The following is a 19,627-nucleotide window of genomic DNA, read 5'->3' on the forward strand; positions in this document are numbered from 1 at the left end:
AGCCATCAGCAATCTCCACATTCACTCGTATCATTTCTGTCCTGATTACCTCCAGTCTGACCACTCATATTAGAGGCAGGGCAGGGTGGTGGGCCCGGCTTGGTGTCAGCTCTGCTGCTGATTTGCTGTGTGCCACTTCTCTGCCTGGAGCCTCAGTTTGCTCCTTCACGAAATGGGAATAATGGGATCCAGTTCCCAAGGATGCTGTGGTTAATTGAGATGATGACTTACAGGAGGTCTGGGGAATGTAACAAGCTGAACAAAGGTGGGTTCCAAAGAAGGCCCAGGCCGGCTGGCCCATTCCATTGGAGCTTGGACTTTAAGAGCAGTCTTCTGGAACCCAGGGGAGACTTTGGACGACCCTACTCAGGCTAAGGGAATGGGGAGAGACCAGAGACCACATCATACACAGGCAAACTACAGTGAGGACATACACAGCAGTGTTCACTAATTCATCAAACATTTATTGAAAGCCTACTGTATAAGCAATTCAAGCAAGAATGAGCTACAGATGTTTACAGTTTAGAATTGAAGAGAAGAAACAGAAACATACTCACCATTCAGTTTGCTCGGGCAGAGCACTGTGGAGGGAAACAGGAAGGCCTGTAAGCCTGGCCCTTGTCCCCCAAGGTGGGCCAGAGAGACTGCAGGGGGGCCAGCAGAGTGGAACCAACACAGAGAGACAGAGAAAGGGCTCAGGGCACACACAGGAGGTGTACAAAATAGGACACAAGGACCCCAAAAGCTTTCACAGAGAGCAGGCAGGGGTTGAGGAAAGGTCTAGAACATTTCTGCCTGGGGTTCCAACACCTCGAAGGCTTCATGCAGGAGCTGAGAGTGAGGTGGACTTGGCAGAGAAAGAAAGGCTCAGCTGCCCTCTGTCCTGAGGGGAAAGACAAAGGTGGTCACAGTCCAAGGGACTGCCTAACCAAGTAGGCTGCATGACTCAGGGATGGGACGCAGGAAGTGTCCTGCCCCTCTTTAGGGGAGAATTTAGCAGAGAAAGCTTGCAGAGGCCGAGCTGCTGGGGCCCAGCTGCTACAAGGGGCAGTGGGTCATCTCTGCAAGCCAAAGATGCTTTCGGCCAGCCACCCACCCACTCCTGGCATGGGGTCAATGGCTTTACATCTTCACCCACTTGGAGGAGCTTAGGAGTCTGAGGGTCCCCTTATATCTCTCCCCCACATGCCACTGAAGGGACTGGGATGTGCTGGCTTGAATGACAATGTCAGACATGCTTGTGATTCATTCAGGCCATTGCTCGTCCCCCTCCTCCCCTCCCCTGTAGCATCTGACACTGCAGCAAACCCAGCAGCCTCCATACACTTACTCAGAGCACCGATTCTGTTTGCAGGCACCTGGCTCCTCGGTCACCTCTGTGCCCAGGCCATACATTCTCATTCGGCCTCTTTGAGCATTTTACCCCCGTTCTTGGTGCCTGGCAGATGAGCCAATGGTGATTAAGAGTTTGGGCTTCGGAATCTGGGAGCTGCAGTTTGAAACACTTGCTATGCCACTTTACAAGCTGTGTGATCTTGGGCAATTCTCTAACCTCTCTGAACCTTCATTTCCTCCATACAACATGAATAATACTATGCACCTCAAAATCCTTTGTGAGGATCAAGCATACACAAAGGCTGTGCCTGCCTTGTTGTTGTGTTCAATAAGTGCCAGCTCATTGCATTCTTTCCCTCAGAAATCTCCTTTATTCTGCACTTCCGCACATGCATTTCCCTCCTGTCTCTCTTCTCTACATCTATTGACTATTCACTCTTCCAGTTCATCCTTTCCAGACAGTCTTCTCAAAGTGCCCTGTACCCTGGGCCTTCCTCCTCACTGCCCCTGCAGGGTGGGGGTCAGGACTGTGCTGAGTGCACCCTTGACTGCTGGCTGTCTTTCTGGGGCACACTTGGCTCCTGTTTCCTCACATGAGGCAGTTCCAAGAGAAGCCTTGAGCGCCAGCTCAGAGCTGGGCACGCAGTCCAAGACTACCAATATGTGTATTGGATCTAACCCTCCTTAAGATCCACAGTCCTCTTCTCAATGAGCAACATGACACTTTTATGACAAGAGCCAGTAAAAGTACCCCGACCTCCATAAAGGGAACAATTTACAGGAACAAGGAGTTAAATGAAGTGTGATATTTTGGAGGATCTCTGCTGTGTGGCAAGAAATGACCCTAAAAACTGTTTGCACGTGAAGAGCAATTAGAAGATAACACAGAGGGGGTAAAAATTAATCATTGCTCTGGAAAATGCACAAGGAACTGTCAACCTCCTCATTTTAAAGATGAAGAAATTGAGGTTCAGAGAGACAAAGTGGCTGGCTTAAGTTCACACAGCAAGGCAGAGCAGGGGCTTCTGACCAGGCTGACTCCAAGTGGAATGTCTTTAACTCCCACACCCTGGTGTCCACTATGTGGTATTTATGGAGTCATTAGTGTAACTTGGTACAATATTCCTCAAACAGAATGATTTTAGAAATGACCGTTGCCCTCAGGTTCTATTTAATAAGCTGTTATTTCTGATTCAGAGTCCTTGGGGCTCCCAGACAGGTGTCACATTCTCTTAGGAGAGCACCCCATGTCCTACTGTTTTTTTTTAGTTCTTAGGGCTGGTCCCATGTACAACCAGGGGATGGGCTGCAGGAAGACAGTAACTGCAGATACGAAGACTGCAGTAGGGTCTCCTTCTCCCTCCTGTTGCCCCCACCAAACACATTCATGGGTGAACTGAGCTGCAAATGACCTACCTTTAAAATAACACCAAGAGGGGCCGGCCCCGTGGCCGAGTGGTTAAGTTCGTGTCTTCTGCTTCTGTGGCCCAGGGTTTCACTGGTTCGGATCCTGGGTGCACACATGGCACCACTCATCAGGCCATGCTGAGGAGGCGTCCCACATGCCACAACTAGATGAACCCGTAACTAAAATATACAACTATGTACCGGGGGGCTTTGGGGAGAAGAAGAAGAAGAAAAGAAGATTGGCAACTGTTGTTAGCTCAGGTGCCAATCTTCAAAAAAAAATAATTCCAGGAAAAAAAATCAAGTTTTGGAACTACCTGTAAACTACTGCAGTTCTTTACTTTCCAAAAAATTTTCTTTTTAAGTGGACAAGTACTCCAAGAAACTAAGCTTCTTCCATATTGTGGTACTTTAAAGGAATAATAGTATTGCCCACACCAAAAGACCCAGGGACTCTCATTCCATCAGGTGTAGCTGTGGGTGTCACCCCACTTCCAGGCTGCTCTGGGACAACAGATCTGCAGACGTTTGGTTGACCCAAGGTCCTGCGTGGCTCCTGACTTGGACCGCAGGCTAGGGAGAACGGGTTTTTCCTCTACATTCAAGCACCAAGTCTTCCTCCATTAGAAACAACGGGCATGAAATTTATGAGTGAGTCTTTGCAAGGATGCAAATATGAGTTCTGACTTCTGACTACGTAATCTCCTCAAGTGATGTGCATTGAGAATGTCTTTGGTGGCTCTGAATCGATATGGGAATCGAGTCCTGCCTACCAGAGAAGGGATTTAAATCAGCTGTCTTTTGATTTACCTTCAGGGTACATTTGGGGAGCAGGGGGAGAAGATGCTGACTGCTGAGGCCTGCATCACGTAAGCACTGAAAATATACTCCTACCTGTCCTGTATCAGTTATAGGGTCTTCAGGCTAAAAGGGATTGTGAAATCATCTAGTAACTCCACATCCCCATTTGATGCATCAATTCTATGACCATCATTCCTGGCGACTGTCTAGTTTCTGCTAGAATAACTCCAAGATCAGGGAGCTCGCTACCTCATGAAGCTCAGGTGCTCAAAAACGGGAAAGGCTCATCATAACTAGGGATCAAAATCTGCTTCCCATGACTTCTCTCCCACAAGTCCGAGTTCCGCCCTATGTGTCCACTCAGGCCACTGCAGCTCCCCCCCACCAACCCCCCCAACCCCCACCTGATGCTGCACAGCTCCAGGCCTTCGGGCTGCTCCTTGTAGCCCCTTTTCATGCAACAGCCAGCACTCTCAGAGTCATGGCATACTGCTGAATGAATGATGTTTGGGGTCGGCCAAGCCCCCAGGATCTGGAGTGGACATGTAGCAGGCACGCCTTGTAGATGTAAGCTCCGAAATCTTGAGCCATCAGGCTACTTTTGCGCCTGAAGTTCCTCCATTCTAGGTTTCCAAAAATGGCCCAGATCCCTCTCTCACAGCTCCCTTATAGAAACAAAAGGGAAACATAAAGCAAGAGCCCAATTAAGTGCCTTATAAGGTGATTTTTGTTTGCAGAGGTTGTGCCAAGAGGATCAAAGTGCTAGACCCGGCGGGGTCTCCAGGGTTCATCTGATCCTCATCTCTTCTTGTAGGAATGGGGAGACCGAGCCTAGGGAGGAAAAGTCACACAACGTTAGTGGCGAACTCTGTCCTACGTAGTCTCCACGGCCAATGGGCCCACACCGCCCCTCCTAGAGACCCAAGAATACTGGCCCTTAAGTCAGACACTGCTTCTTGACGTCATCACCCCAACCCCGGGTGGCACAATCTGCCCCATCACTCTCGGTAATGACGCAGCTGCTAGTGGTCCTTCCTGAGAGGTGCGCCTCTCGGGGTTCAGGCCTGGTTGGAGAGCGTGGCTGCTGGGGCACGGCTGTGGGACCCGGGTCGGAGGTCCGCGGGGCGCTTGCCCGGCCGCACAGCTCTCGCAGACCTTGACGGAAGTCGCAGAGCAGCAGGCAGTAGAGCAGCCGGTTGAGGCAGCTGTTGGAGTGCGCCTGGCAGATGAAGACGGGGAAGAGGAAGGCCTGCGCCAGGAAGTAAGCATGGTCCCGAGGTACTGCGTTCAGCTTGATCGGCACGCCCCAGAACGTGAGTGCTTGGTTGGGCAGCCAGCAGAGCACGAAGGCCAACAACACGCAGGACAGCGCGTGGGTGACCGGCGAGAGCCGTCGGGGCCAGTAGCCCGATGGCCCGCGCAGCCGCCGCAGGAAGCGCAGGAGCAAAAGCGAACAGGTAGCCAGCGTGGCAGGCGGCAGCACAAAGGCCACGGCGATCTTTTGCAGATGGTATAGGGCCAGCCAGTCCGGACTGCCGTCGGGGAAGCACAGCAGGCACAAGCGTTCAGCCCCCACGCTGGCGAACAGGGCAGTGGGCACGACGGCCAGGACTGCGGTGGCCCAGAGCAGGCTGTACACGCAGACGGCCCACGGGGTGCCGGGACGACTGCAACGCTGCGCGCCCGAGACAGCACAGCAGCGCTCCGCGCTCGTGGCGCTAAAGAAGAAGCTGCTGGCGTACATGTTGAGCACCGTGAGCGTCAGCACTACCTTGCACACGGCTCCCCCGAAGGGCCAGCTGAAGTCGCGCACCACGTCCACGGCCCAGAAGGGCAGCGTCAGCACGAACTGCAGGTCGGTGGCTGCAGGTTGAGAGGAAGCAATTCAGCAGCGAGTGGCGGCGCTGCTGCTGCGACTGCACCCAGACCAGCACCAGCATGTTGCCTACCAGCCCTACAGCGCACAGGGCCAGGTAGGCGCCCGCGATCGGCGCCCACAGCGTCAGTGCCGCGCCGGCCCCTGCCACGCCCTCCAGGCCGTCCAGGCTGCGAGGACCCCGGGCCGGGTGAGAGCTCTCCGATCCGTTGCCCACGGAACTGTTCGGGGACAGCTCTGACGACGGGTCTTCCCGCCAGTTCATGGGGGTTACGGCCCCGACGACGCGGGCGATACGACAGCTGCCTCTGGTTGACGCCATCGCCGTTGGCGGGGACGCAGGGGTCCGCTCGGGGCCACTTAAAGGCTCGCAGCCGCCCGAGAGTACTGGGGGTCTGTGGCGCCTCTCGGCAGCAAGTTTAAAGGGCTGGAGGCCGCCCCGCTGGCCGGCGATTGGCCAACTGCACCCGTGCCCCGCCCCGAGAGCTACTAAGTCGTATTCCTATTGGCTTTTGGTTCACCTTCGATTTCCTCGAGAACTGAGGACCCTCTGCCAGGGAACTGAGGCGTGGGCGCCACGAAGCCTGGGATGGAGCAAATGGCTTTTGCGATTCCCGCGCGCGCTGGGCCGCGGCTGCGGGTCACTTCGTGAGGACTTAGCTCTAGTATCCCAGAGCGGCCCCGACACTTGGGGTTGGAGGAGAGGGAGTCAGACAAATCTCGCCTCCACCTCCAGACTGCGCTGGCCCTGAGATAGCCAATGGAAGACCGCGGAGGATTGTCCAAGTCGGGACAGCCGGGCTTGGCGGCCCCTCTGCCCTCCATCCCTGCCCCCTTGATCCCCCCCCCCCCCCCCATCTTGATAAAGGCGTTTTCCCTTCTGTGCTTTAGCATTGGGTACGCCTCATCCCCACGCCCATTTTGTTCTGTTCTCTAAGGACGGAGACCTTCCCGCCGCCAGCAGACCTGCCTGCACCTGGGCTGGGGACAGAGGAAACTAAGCCAGGAGCAGCCAGGGAAGGAGACATCCTGACGGATGACCAGTGTTGTGAGGTCATGAGTGGGCCAGCGCCTGTGCTGAGCGTGCATGGAGTAGGGGCCTAAAGCCGGGGGAAGGCTCAAAGGCTTCTCAGGCCAGGTGGCTTTTGAGCTGATCCCAATACTCCCTCGGCTGAACGTACTCCAGTAGCTACCCCTTGCAATTAGAATAAAATTTAGATTTCCTGCTTTGGCCTACAACGCCTCATGACAGAGACCCTCAACCAGGGCTTAAGAAAAAAAGAATAAAAAAATCAGTAGACAAATCCCATACTGCAGAGGTCTGGGATCTAGTATAAGCCCTGGTGTTTCTAAAGGTGTCCTAGACAATTCCAGTGTGTGCCAGGGTTGACAATTCCTCTGTCTGACCTCCCTGCCTGCCTCCTAGACCTTGTCTCCTACCACTCTGAGCCTGACTCACTTTGCTTCAGACACGCTGGCCTGCCCTTCCTCAAACACACCAATCTCAGTTCTACCTCAAGGCCTTTGCCCTTGCTGCTCCTTCTGCCAAGAATGCCCTTCCCCGGATTTTCCTATGGCTAGCTCCTTCTCGGTACTCAGGCCTCAGCTCAAATGTCACCTCCTCAGAAAAGCCTTCCCTCAACCATCTCCTTCTTGACTTCCAAAAATATGTATTGCATACCGTCTATGTGCCCGGCACCTTGCCAAGCACTGGGGATGCAGCAATGCATGTGGAGCATATCTTCTGCTGGGGGATAAAGATAAATGAGTATGAATGAGAGGAACTCATGGAGGGGAAACCAATAAATAAAACAACACATAAGACAAAACAAGGTAATAAGACAAGAGTGAGTGACAGGGCAGGAGGCCCAAGGAAGGGGCTTGGCTTGAAGGATGGGAGGGCTGCAGGGGAGGAGGAGGCCATAGGTCCCTTTATCTCACTTACCAGCTATGTGTCCTGGGGCTAATCAATTAACCTTGAGGCACATCTGTAAAAGAAGATTTTGATAACCCCTTGCCAGGGTCATGGAGAATAAACCAAGCTAATGAGCGAAAGCCCGCAGCTCTGCCTGCTGTGGGCCCTTCTAATAATAATAATAATAATAATAATAATAATAAAATATGTAATATATATTTAATAATATATAATAATATTTTATATATAATTATATATTATATAATATATAATTTAATAATAATATATAATAAAAATTATATTATTATTATTATTATTATTATTATTGAGAGGCCAGGCTGACCTGTCACCTTGCTGAAGGCTCTCTCCAGACCCTCTCTGTGGTGGACAGTCCTCCACTGGCTGTAACCTGGAGCGCCCACTCTCAGGAGCCTTTTCCTTTTTTCCCACCATCATCAGGAACATCAGAACAGCATGCCACCAGGAGCTGGGAGGTGGTCCCCAAAGGGCAGGTCTTCCCCACCTCTCCTGTCCTCAGTCAGTCACTGCAGCCAGACCCACTCCCAGGCCTCTGCCTCCCTAGCCCAGGAGAGAGGGAATCTACAACAAGTGAGATTCTCTGGCCAGTGGTCAGAAAAGGGGAAATTAACCCAATTACGCAGCTCTAGTCTGGGCCAGAGCCTGGATGAACCGGTAATCTGATAGAAAGTTTGCAAAATTAGATCAAACACCTTCAGAGTTTCCTTCCAGTGGACCTTGGGAAGCAGGAATTTTTCTTCCTCTAATGGGAGGTGTCGCTGAGTGTCAGGTGGCCCCCTCTGGTCTGTTTTTCTCGCCTGTAAAATGGTCTGTAAGGCTCCTTGTAGTTCTCACACTCTAAGAGTTGTCTGTGTATTTCTTGTCTTCATTGATTCATGTATGACTTGTGGGGTGCTTCAGCCCAGGATCTCTTCTCCTTTCAGCATTCAGAAGATGAGTCATATCATAGCATGTGCCTGATTAAAACCCTCCATGACATCCTATCCCATTTAGGATAAAATCCTCACTCTACTTGACCACGAGGACTTGCTGATCTGATGCCTGCTCACTTCTCTGACCTCATTTAGCAATCCACTAACCTGTATCCTACTCCATGCTGGGCTCCACCCACATTGGCCTCTGCTATCCCTCCATGGTGTCAAGCTTTTTCTTGCCTCTACTTCAGGCCCTCTGCTTGGAGTGCTTTCCTCCAGTTTGTCCCAAGTCTGACTCTTTCTTACCACATAGGACTCAGATCAAATGGTACCTCCTCAAAGAAGTCCTCCTTGACCTTCTTACCTGTAGCACCAAGCCCCACCCCATCCTCAAGTCTCCCTCTTATCACCCTAGGATTTAAAAAAAATCTTTTAAGTGAAATGTAATATCCATACATACGTGCCCACATATCATAAGTGCACAGCTTGATGAATTTTCACAGACCGAACACACCCAGGTAACCAGCACCCACATCAAGAAACAACATGAGCAGCATCCCCACAAGCTCCCTCATGGCCCTTTAGTCCCCTATCCTCCCAGGGTTACCACTATTCTCACTTCTAACAGCACAGATTAATTTGGCCTGTTTTTATATTTCATATAAATGGAAACATACAGGGCCAGCCCGGTGGTGCAGTGGTTAAGTTCGCACATTCCCCTTTGGCGGCCAGGGGTTCGTCAGTTTGGATCCTGGGTGCAGACCTATGCACTGTTTGTCAAACCAAGCTGTGGCAGGTGTCTCACATATAAAGTAGAGGAAGATGGGCGTGGATGTTAGCTCAGGGCCAGTCTTCCTCAGCAAAAAGACGAGGATTGGTGGCAGATGTTAGCTCAGGGCTAATCTTCCTCAAAAGAAAAAAAAAAGGAAACGTGAACACTTTAGTGCCTGGCTGTGTGTGTCTGTGAAGTTCATCCACATCATAGTGTGTAACAGTACATCATTCATCCCCACTGCTGTATTATCATCCTGTTTTATTCATAGCACTTGTCACGATAAGAATTTGTCTATTTGTTGGCATTTTTTTTGTCTACCCCCACTAGAAAGTTAGTTCCATGAAAGTGGGGACTGTGCTTGTCCTGTTCCTCCCACATGGTGGGCGGTCAATAAAGAACCACTGGATGAAGAGCTGCAGGCCATTGCCCATTCTGGGCCCAGCATTTGGTTGGCATTGTGATGGAGACAGAGACGGACTAACACCAATCCTACCTCCAGGAGCTCACAGGTCATGGGAGGGCTCAGACAGGGAGAGCCAGCGCTGAATGAGGGACACTGAGACAGTGCTGGGGGCAGAGGACATGTTCGGGGAGATGCAGGGAGGGCTGGGGGCCATGAGCTCTAGGCTGGGCTGGAATCATTCATTCCATGAGCACTTGTGAGCACACCTTGTAGGGTGGGTGTTGGTTATGGGGAGACCCTCTCTGGGTCCTCAGGAAGGCTGGGGCTAGAAGGGCAGATAAGCAACAAGTGCTGTACAGTAGACTCACATACACAGGGGCCTAGGGAGTGTCCCAGAGAGGGTAGCTGGAGCCAGGAGTGGGGACAGCACTGAGGTGCCGAGACACTTTTTGGGAGGCGGCTCCCTCTCTTTGACTGAGCAGCCTACTCTGAGCCAGGCCCAGTACAGATATCATCTCTTCTAGCCCTTATGCCTCCTCTGTGAGGCAAGGAATGTGATCCCCATTTATACAGTGGGAAACTGCGGCTCAGAGAGGGGACTTGCCCCATGTCCCACAGCTGAACCAAGAGTTGAACCCAAGCCTCCCCGAAGAGCCTGTCTTTTCCCCTGGGTCTCTCTGATGACAACTCACTGAAAATCTGCGTGTGTCAGGGTCTGCCCAAGAGGACACAGTTATTGGTGGGAGAGGATCACAGATTGGGGATACATTTCTTTTCTTTCTTTCCTTCCTTCCTTCCTTCCTTCCTTCCTTCCTTCCTTCCTTCCTTCCTTCCTTCCTCCCTCCCTCCCTCCCTCCCTCCCTCCCTTCCTTCCTTCCTTCCTTTCTTTCTTTCTTTCTTCCTTCCTTCCTTTCTTCCTTTCTTCCTTTCTTGCTTTCTTCCTTCCTTCCTTCCTTCCTTCCTTCCTCCCTCCCTCCCTCCCTCCCTCCCTCCCTCTCTCTCTCCCTTCCTTCCTTCCTTCCTTCCTTCCTTTCTTCCTTTCTTCCTTCCTTCCTTCCTTCCTCCCTCCCTCCCTCCCTCCCTCCCTCTCTCCCTCCCTTCCTTCCTTCCTTTCTTTCTTTCTTCCTTCCTTCCTTTCTTCCTTTCTTCCTTTCTTCCTTTCTTGCTTTCTTCCTTCCTTCCTTCCTTCCTTCCTTCCTCCCTCCCTCCCTCCCTCCCTCTCTCTCTCCCTTCCTTCCTTCCTTCCTTCCTTTTTCCTTTCTTCCTTTCTTCCTTCCTTCCTTCCTTCCTCCCTCCCTCCCTCCCTCCCTCTCTCCCTCCCTTCCTTCCTTCCTTTCTTTCTTTCTTCCTTCCTTCCTTTCTTCCTTTCTTTCTTTCTTTTTTTAAGAAGTCTCTTTATTATTGTTACTACAGTGAAAAAATAGCACTTCCATGGATGGTTTTCTACAAGTTATGTGGCCAGTGTTGGTTTTTCCCATTGGGATAATTTCCCTACAGTGAGATTACAGGTGGTTGTGCCAAGGGGCACGGATCATTTTGGGTTCCTGCTGCATGTCCCCTCTCCAATTCCCCATTCCTTCCCCCTGTCTGGGCCACTCAGCCCCTTACTTTCCTGTAGTAGGAAGGTCACAGAAATGCCAGGGCAACATTCCTGGAGGCCCTGGAGAGCCCAGAGGAAGTGCGGAGGTTGGAAAGCAGTGGACAGTAGGTCACAGCAGTGGCAGGGAACAGGCTTGGCTCAGGAGTCCTCCTTGAATTGCATCCCCTCCTGCCACAGAGTGTCTGTGTGGATGTGTGGGATGGGCCAGCGCAGAGACGGTTGGTCTTGTTTGTTTTTTTAATTATACAACTTTTTAAAATTGACTTCATAATAGTTTACAACATTGTGAAATTTCAGTTGTACGTTATTACTTGTCTGTCACCATATAAGTGTTCCCCCTTACCCCCTGTGCCCTCACCCCCGGCCCCCTTCCCCTGGTAACCACTGAACTGTTCTCTTTGTCCGTGTATTTGTTTACTGTCCACAAACGAGTGAAATCATATGTTGTTTGTCTTTCTCCATTTGGCTTATTTCACCTAAGATCACACACTCCAGGTCCATCCATGTTGTTGTGAATGGGATGGTTTTGTCTTTTTTTATGGCTGAGTAGTATTCCATTCTTAACCCATGAACATGTGTTACTTTGATATAAGTGCAAATTAAATAAGGAAAGAACAAAAACCTTCGCAAATTTGATAGGTGAGAAGTGCTCCATGGTTGCTGGGATCTAGATTCCTTTAATTTCTGGCAAGGATGTACATTTCTCAGATGTTTCTGCACCATCTGTATTTTCTCTCAACTCTTCGTGTCAGCTGCCAGAGAACAGTATAAAGGTCATGAGCCCGGCACCGGGGGCAGACAGATCCACTTTCAAATTCTGCTCTGCTGGTTATTGTGTGATCTCACACAAGTGACTTAATCTGTTTTTCTCGCCTGTAAATTGAAGGCGGTAATAGCTTACCTCATAGAGTTGCTCAAGGGTTAATCAGCAAATTCATGTAAGGCATCAAGTAAGCATGCCCATGTTAGTTAAGGAATACAGAAAACTCAGATTTGACAAGGAATAACTGTAAGACTGGGGCTTGGGGTGGCAGTGGGGTAGGCACAGGGATGACTCTGGGTAAACAGAGAGGACATGCTGTCCTCAGGCCTGTCTCCCAGACAACTTGCCTCCAGAGCACCCCAGCAGGCAATAGTCCCAGGTATCACACCCTTCCCAGAAGCCTCCTGTACTGAGCTCTGATTCTAGGCAACTCGCCTTTATCATGTCTTTCCAAAACGTTGAACCTAGTTTTCATGGAAACAACAACTCTCCCTTTGTACTCAGACTTGGGTTTATCTATTAAATTATGTTTCATAATATAATAACGAACAGCAGTATAAACTGGCTTAGGAACAAATCCAAGAAGCTCTTGGGAGCCTGCAACTTATTTGGTGAGAAGAGAAATGCTTGGGGCCTACTAGACCCATGTTTAAGGTGCCTGTCAATCCCTTGGAGATCTGGTGAAAATGCAGATTCTGAGTCTAGGGCAGGGCCTGAGATGCTGCATTTCTAACTGGCTCCCAGATGATGTGGTGCTGCTGGTCCAAAGGGCCATATTTATGTAGGGAGGGAGAGTATATTCTGCTAGTAGCAAGAGGTCAACATTCCTTGGGCATCTATGAGTCTGTATGTTTTACCAGAAGAATGGCTGTCTTAGTCTTTTCAGGCTGCTATAACAAAATACCACAGACTTGCTGGCTTCTAAACAACAGAAATTTATTTCTCAGAGTTCTGGAGGCTGAAAGTCAGAGATCAGGGTAGCAGCATGGTCAGGTGAGGGCTTTCTTCTGGGTGGCAGACTTCTTTTTGTGGTCTCACATGGTGGAAGGAGCAAGGAATCTCTCTGGGGCGTCTTTTATAAGGCCCATTCATGAGGATTCCTCTCTCCTGACCTCATCACTTCCCAAAGACCCCACTTCCTAATATCATCACCTTTGGGGCTTAGGATTTCAGCATATGAATCTGCGGGGGACACAGACATTCAGATCATAGCAGTGGTGAAGTTGTGGTGAGCTGGGTTGACAGAGGTTGCTGGATAACTTCCACTGTGAATAATATTAGTTTATGAAGCACTTTCACATATATCATCTCATTTAATCTTCACAGTATCATGGGCCATTACTTTAATCCCTTTTTACTAATATTTTAAAACTTAGAAGGCTCAAGCAATTTCCCCAAGGGCATGCAGCTAGTCCTAGGCAGAGCTGACACTTCAATCCAACCACATCTGATTCCAGAGGCTGTCTCCCATTCCATCGTTATGTGGAGCTGGCCTTGAGAACATCTCTAGATCCTGAACCCAGCCCACAGTAGCCACTGTGCTGAGCCAAGTCTGTATGTCTTATCTCTACCACTGGCTGTTGGAATTGGTCCTTCAGATGGTTTGCAATTAAGCCTTTGCTGGTTCCTGTACATACACCAGGTAATCTCTATTTCTTTGGATTTTGTTCTTTTTTTTTGAGCCCTCCCTTCTGATCTCTGACTTTCTGCTCCAATGTGGACTTGTGGTTCTCTTGGCCTACTAAATAGTTGTGGTTCTGGAACTTTCCTTTACTATTATTCTAGAGACTCCCTTTACTTTATGTTTGTGTTGGATCACCTGTTTCTTAGTTCCCCGGTCTTTCTCTTTCTTGGCTTACCTCCTCATTTTGGTAGAGTACATCCTCCAGTAACTTTCTGAGAAAGGGTGCATGGAAGGTAAATGTTTTGAGAACTTGCGTGTCTTAAAATGACCTTATTGTACCCCCACACTTGATTGAGAGTCTGATAATTGAATTCTATATTGGAAAGCATTTTCCTCAGAATTTTGAAGGTATTGCTATGTTGGCGTCTAGCTTATAGAGTTGCTGGAGAGAATACTAGTGCTTTTCTGATTACACAGTCTTCATGATCATTCCCTCCCCCACCCCACCCCCTTCTCTGGAAACTCTAGAAACAATTTTCTCTAGTCCCCAAGAGTTCTGGTATGCAAAGATGTCGTGTCCCGGTGTGAGTCTTTTTTTATCCATTGTGCTGGATGCCAGTAAACTCTTTCAATTTAGAAACTCAAGTGCTTCAGTTCTGAGACACTTGGATCGTTTATTTGATAATCTTCCTTCTGGTTTTTTCTGATCTTTTTAGGTCTCCTATTTTTTGGATGTTGGATTTATGGAGTTTTATAATATGGAGAGTTTTTGCTTTACGTGTAGGCACATGTATTAACATTTTTCTTACAGATTTTGCTGTTGATTTCATCTTTAAAATATTCTTCCCAACCCCCAAATTATATAACCAGCTCCATTTTTAATGTTGGCAACAGCAACTTTATAATAAGGTTCATGCCGTTTTTATTCATGGAGCTCCACTGCAGGGAGCACGAGTGAGTATCTGTTGGATAAACAAAGGAGTGAAACGATTTATTGTTTAAAAAAAGAAAAAGAAAAATGACCCATGTAATTAGTTTTATCCAGGATCTTATTACCAGCAAATATTCTGGTTTTTAAAGATTTTATTTTTCCTTTTTCTCTCCAAAGCCCCCCGTACGTAGTTGTGTCTTTTTAGTTGTGGGTCCCTCTAGTCGTGCCATGTGGGATGCTGCCTCAGCATGGCCTGATGAGCAGTGCCATGTCTGTGCCCAGGATTCGAACTGGGGAAACCCTGGGCCGCCAAAGCAGAGCGCGTGAACTTAACCACTCGGCCATGGGGCTGGCCCCAGATTCTGGTTTTTAAATGTTGAAACAAACACCTTCTTTCCAATGTTAACAAAATACATGAAAAAATTTATTAGAAGATAAAAAATGGGCAGAAGAGCTCCCAAGCACTCAGTAAATATATAGAACATAGAAAAAGTTTTCAAATTATTTCCAGACACAAGGATATGGAACACCAGTCACTGAAAGAATGGCATGAAAAAGAAGAAAAACACAATTTTATTTTACTTTTTTCCTTTTTATCCCCAAAGCCCCCCAGTACATAGTTGTATATTCTTAGTTGTGGGTCCTTCTAGTTGTGGCATGTGGGACACCGCCTCAGTGAGGCTCGATGAATGGTGCCATTGTCTGCGCCCAGGATTCCAACCAACGAAACATTGGGCCGCCTGCAGCAGAGCTCGCAAACTTAACCACTTGGCCACGGGGCCAGCCCCAAAAACACAATTTTAAAACGAAGAAGATGAAACCAACCAAGACTATCCCCAGGCTGCAGAGTGAGGGGTGGTTAGAGATCTGAGGATGGTTTGGTTCTCAGCGTCAGGTCAGATGCACAGGCTCACACTTCTGGAGCTGTTATACTCTCAGATAGCAGTCTTCTCCTGAGATCCTACCAGGTGCCAGCCCATCAGACAGGGCCCTGGCCCTCTGGGAGTTCATGGGCTGGATGTAAAGACAAGATGTGACTGCAGGAAATAACGTGATGGCCATAACTGAGGGAAATCTGCATGGCTCTTGGCAACTGGCACTTAGGAGGTGCTCATAAAGGAAAGCCTCAGTGAATCCCTAGTCGGGGAAAGTGGCCTGCTTCCCACACATCTAGCTGTCTACAGACTTAGAAACAACTATAAAAGGAGGAGCTGTGAAGAAATGGATCCTCTGATGAGAGAATCTGAAACTGGAAATCTGGAGTGGCAGAAGCGTGTAGTGGTCAGGGACCCAGGGGCTGGAATCAGGCCAGTCCTGGCCTTGACATCTCCAAATCTGGGACATTTGGCAAACTCCTTTGTCTCTCTGTGCTTCAGTTTATGCATCTATAAAATGAGGATAATAACAATATCTACTTCATGTTAGGAAGAGGATTACATGAGACACTGCAAGTAAGGCACAGTGCCAGCACATGGGATACAGCATTCATTTGATACCACAATTCACCTCTGTCTAACCATCAGTCCCACTCTTCAAGTGGCTGCGGGCAAGGCAGTGGGAGCCAATCTTGGGCCTTTGTGCCCTCAGCTGACTGACGGCTCTGAAATCTCCAACGGATAATGGCCGTGACTCCCGTGGTGTTGCCCCTCGTGGCAGGCTGCCCTCCCAAGGCCCAGATAGTTGGCATGCGAAGGCTGCAGTGCTTCAGAGAAAGAGGGTAAACTGAGAACACCCATGTCTCTAGGGCTTCCAGAACAATGTCTAATCAGGCCCATGGTGGCAGCTCAGCATCTTCTTCCAAGTCAATCATCTTGTGCATTTCCAAGGCCAGCTCTTACTCAGCCCAGATCCTGTCCCTCTGAGGGGGCTTCTCTGGGCATCCTTGTTTAGCAATCTGCACCCTAAACTGGCATTTAAAATTATTTTTGCCATTCTTGCAATATACTGGGGTGGAAGGGACCCTCCCGAAATAATACCTTTAATTTGTCAATACCTATCTCTCAAAGTTACAGATGCACATGCCCTTGACAGCAATCCCAGTTCCAGGACTTTATCCTACAGATGTACTCACCCATGCACACAGGGGCTCATCACAGCAAGAGATCGGAAACAATCTAAATACCCATCAGTAGGAGATGGGTATAATGGCATACAGACATAAGGAATGTCAATCATCCATCATTTATTTGAATATTGAAAATATCTATTGAACGTGTACTCTATGCCAGCCACTGTTCTAAGTGCTTAGGATACATCAGTGAGTGAAACAAAGATTTCCTGCCCTCATGGAGCTCACATTCTGGTTCATGTGCCACATGATACGAAGCTATTAAAAGGCTGCAGCAGATACATAAGTAAGGATATGGAGCCATCTCCAAGCTATGCTGTTAAATGAAAAAAGCCAGGTATAGATAGAGCATACATGTGCCACCATGTGTGTACCCTATAACTTTGTGTTTGCATAGAATTTTTCTGGAAAGATGAAAGTGGGAAGGAGCACTGAGGGACTAGGGGTCAGCTTTGGGATGGAACAGTTACTTTTCACTGTGTGTAAAGTTTGAATGTTTAACCTATGTTTGCCTTACCAAAAAATGCAAAATAAAACAAATTACTAAAACATACGGCCTTTTACTCTGCCAAGTGCCTTCAAACTGTTTAATCCTCTGGACCAGAGTTTCTCAACCTGGGAACTATTGACATTTGGGGCTGGATAATTCCTTGTTGTGGGCTGTCCTGTGCATGGCAGGATGTTTAACAGCATCTCTGGGCTCTACCTGCTAGATGCCAGTAGCACCGTTCCCCAAGTTGTGACAACAAAAATGCCTTCAAACATTGCAAAATCCCATGGAGGCAAAAATCCCCCCGGTTGAGAGCCACTTCTCTAGAAAGCCTGTGAAATAGGGTCGTGGGAATCACTGTCTCCATTAGACAGATAAGAAAATTAGGCCTAAAGAGGATTTATTGTATTTAAAAAAAATTGTGTGCTTCGTTTTTCTACTGTTATCTATTCAACTATAATTTTAAATACACAATGTTGTACTGTACTTCCTACCTTTTAAGCAATCTATCAATATATAAATGGATATATAGAGGCAGAATAAATCTATTTTTTAAGTTTGATTAGTTTCTGGTAATGTTTTAGCTAAGTTACATCTTACTGGAGATGTCAGCCTATATACCATAACAATCATTTCAAAAATAAACAAAATTGGGGCCAGCCCAGTGGCAGAGTGGTTAAGTTCGGGCACTTCACTTCAGTGGCCCAGGGTTCGCAGGTTCGGATCCTGGGCACAGACCTACACACCGCTCATCCAGCCATGCTGTGGTGACATCCCACATACAAAATAGAGGAAGACTGGCACAGATGTTAGCTCAGGGCCAACCTTCCTCACCAAAAAATAAATAAATAAGTAAACAAAATAATCTCCATCGAGATTTGGGGGGGAACTCGCTAATTGGATACCTGACATTCTGAACAATTACATCAAACATGTTGAAATATCAAATCTCTTGCTTTGTTCAAACTGTACCTTTTGCCCCCCAAAACTTAGTGTTGGCTGTCCTTGTTTTTCTGGTTGGATTATTACTGGTGTCATGAGGGCAGGACTAAAACCCCTTAATTCTTTTGCATCCCTGTGGCGTCCAGCATGGTTCCTGAGGAGGTTTAAAATGAAGCATCTCAGCAGAGCGTGGACAGAGTAAAGGCCAGGATGCGGGACCAGAATGGCCAGGTGGGAATTGTTGTCAGCTGACGGGTTTGAGAACACACACTCCAAGGCTGCCTTTCAGAAAAGCCTCTAATCTGTTTAGCCTTGGCAGCTTGCCAAAGGAGCAAGGACGGCAGGTTGTGGTGTTGGGCAAGGAGGGCTGTGTGGCCCCTCCCCAGATCCTCTTGACCTCTGGGGTTTACTGTGCTGGGGGTTGGGGTCACAAAGGCAAATAAGACATGAGGTGAGTACCTCACAGTGTGGTGGGGCTGAAAGACCCATACACAGACAACAGCAATTGAGTGTGTTTAGTGCCGTGCAGAGAGCAGCAAAAGGCGCTCTGGGAACCCTGAGAAGGGAGTAGGGGAAGACTTCCTGCGATAGGGGGCATTTAAGCGGAGCCTGAAAGGACAAGTCTCAGATGCATCAGTTTTGTGCCCATCTTTTCCCTTTCACCTTCACACGACTGGTCCTTCTTGCCTTTCTGGTCTCTCAACTCAAATGTCACCTCTTCAGGACAGCCCTCCTTGACTACCCCCTACCCCGTGGAAAGTAGACCCTCCAGTCTCCTTGTTTTCTTTTCTTCTTAGCTCCTCTCAGCAGCTGGCCTTGTTTACACATCTGTGTACCTGCTTGTTGGCCATGGACCTCCTCCAGGGTGAGCACTCACAAGAACAGAGACCATGTCCATCTCGTTCACTGCTGTGGTCCCCGCGAATACCCAACATCCAGGGTGAAGAGATTTGCCAGGTGGACAGAGGGCGGAGTTGAGGACTAGCGAGGGAGAGGGCATCTCTAGAATGCATTGGGCAGATCAAGGTGAGAAGGACCGGAAAGGGTCATGTGGCTTTGGCACCAAGAAGGAGGATGGCGGAGTTGGTGAGCCTGAGGTGCAAATGAGAAGAGGAGAAATCTACATAACCCCTGGGGAAGTGTGACCGAGAAAGGGAGTGGAGATGTGGGGTGAGCACTAGAGGGGCCACTGAATCCATGGAGGGGTATTAGTCTCTTTAGTAGGAGGGAGACCAGACTGCTTTTAGAGTGAGGGTCAGGAGCCAATGGAGACCAAGGAAAGACGGGGACACCTTGAGCAGGGTCCTCAGGGATGCAGAGGGAGCACAGAACCCTCGTGGAGAACATTTGTCTTTGACGGCTGGCAGGAGCCTGCTGCATGGTACCAGTTACAGATGTTTGGTGCGTGGGGTGGTGGTCTGAATTGGACGAGGAGAAATGGAAGGTGGTTGGGTAGGGGCAAGGAGTCAAGCAGTGAATGTAGCTAGGGATGGCAGTAGGCAAAGTCAGGAGGGGCTGGTAGGTGGGGAGAAGAGGAAGATGACAAGGGACTAGAAGAAGAAAATGCATACAGTAGTCCCCCCTTGCCCGCAGTTTCGCTTTCCTTAGTTTCATTTACTCGTAGTCAACCATGGTCCAAAATATTAAATGGAAAATTTCAGAAATAAATAATTCATAAGTTTCAAATTGCACACCATTCTGAGTAGCGTGATGAAATTTCTCGACATCTCGCTCTGTCTTGCCC

General features: G+C 48.8%; 1 protein-coding gene across 1 annotated transcript; it reads right to left on the reverse strand.

Annotated features, from left to right (window-relative positions):
- Positions 1 to 346: 346 nt before the first annotated feature.
- On the reverse strand, positions 347 to 5,981 carry LOC139083536 (relaxin-3 receptor 1-like). Its single transcript, XM_070620866.1, has 5 exons — positions 5,493 to 5,981; positions 3,948 to 5,406; positions 2,752 to 2,950; positions 1,331 to 1,438; positions 347 to 883 (listed from the first exon to the last, which is right to left on the reverse strand). The coding sequence occupies exon 2, from the start codon at positions 5,285 to 5,287 to the stop codon at positions 4,481 to 4,483; it is 807 nt and encodes a 268-aa protein (XP_070476967.1). The 5' UTR covers positions 5,288 to 5,406; positions 5,493 to 5,981; the 3' UTR covers positions 347 to 883; positions 1,331 to 1,438; positions 2,752 to 2,950; positions 3,948 to 4,480.
- Between the last annotated feature and the right edge of the window lie 13,646 nt (positions 5,982 to 19,627).

Source organism: Equus przewalskii, chromosome 1, assembly GCF_037783145.1.
Source record: "Equus przewalskii isolate Varuska chromosome 1, EquPr2, whole genome shotgun sequence".
In the NCBI taxonomy this organism is placed as follows: Eukaryota; Metazoa; Chordata; class Mammalia; order Perissodactyla; family Equidae; genus Equus; species Equus przewalskii.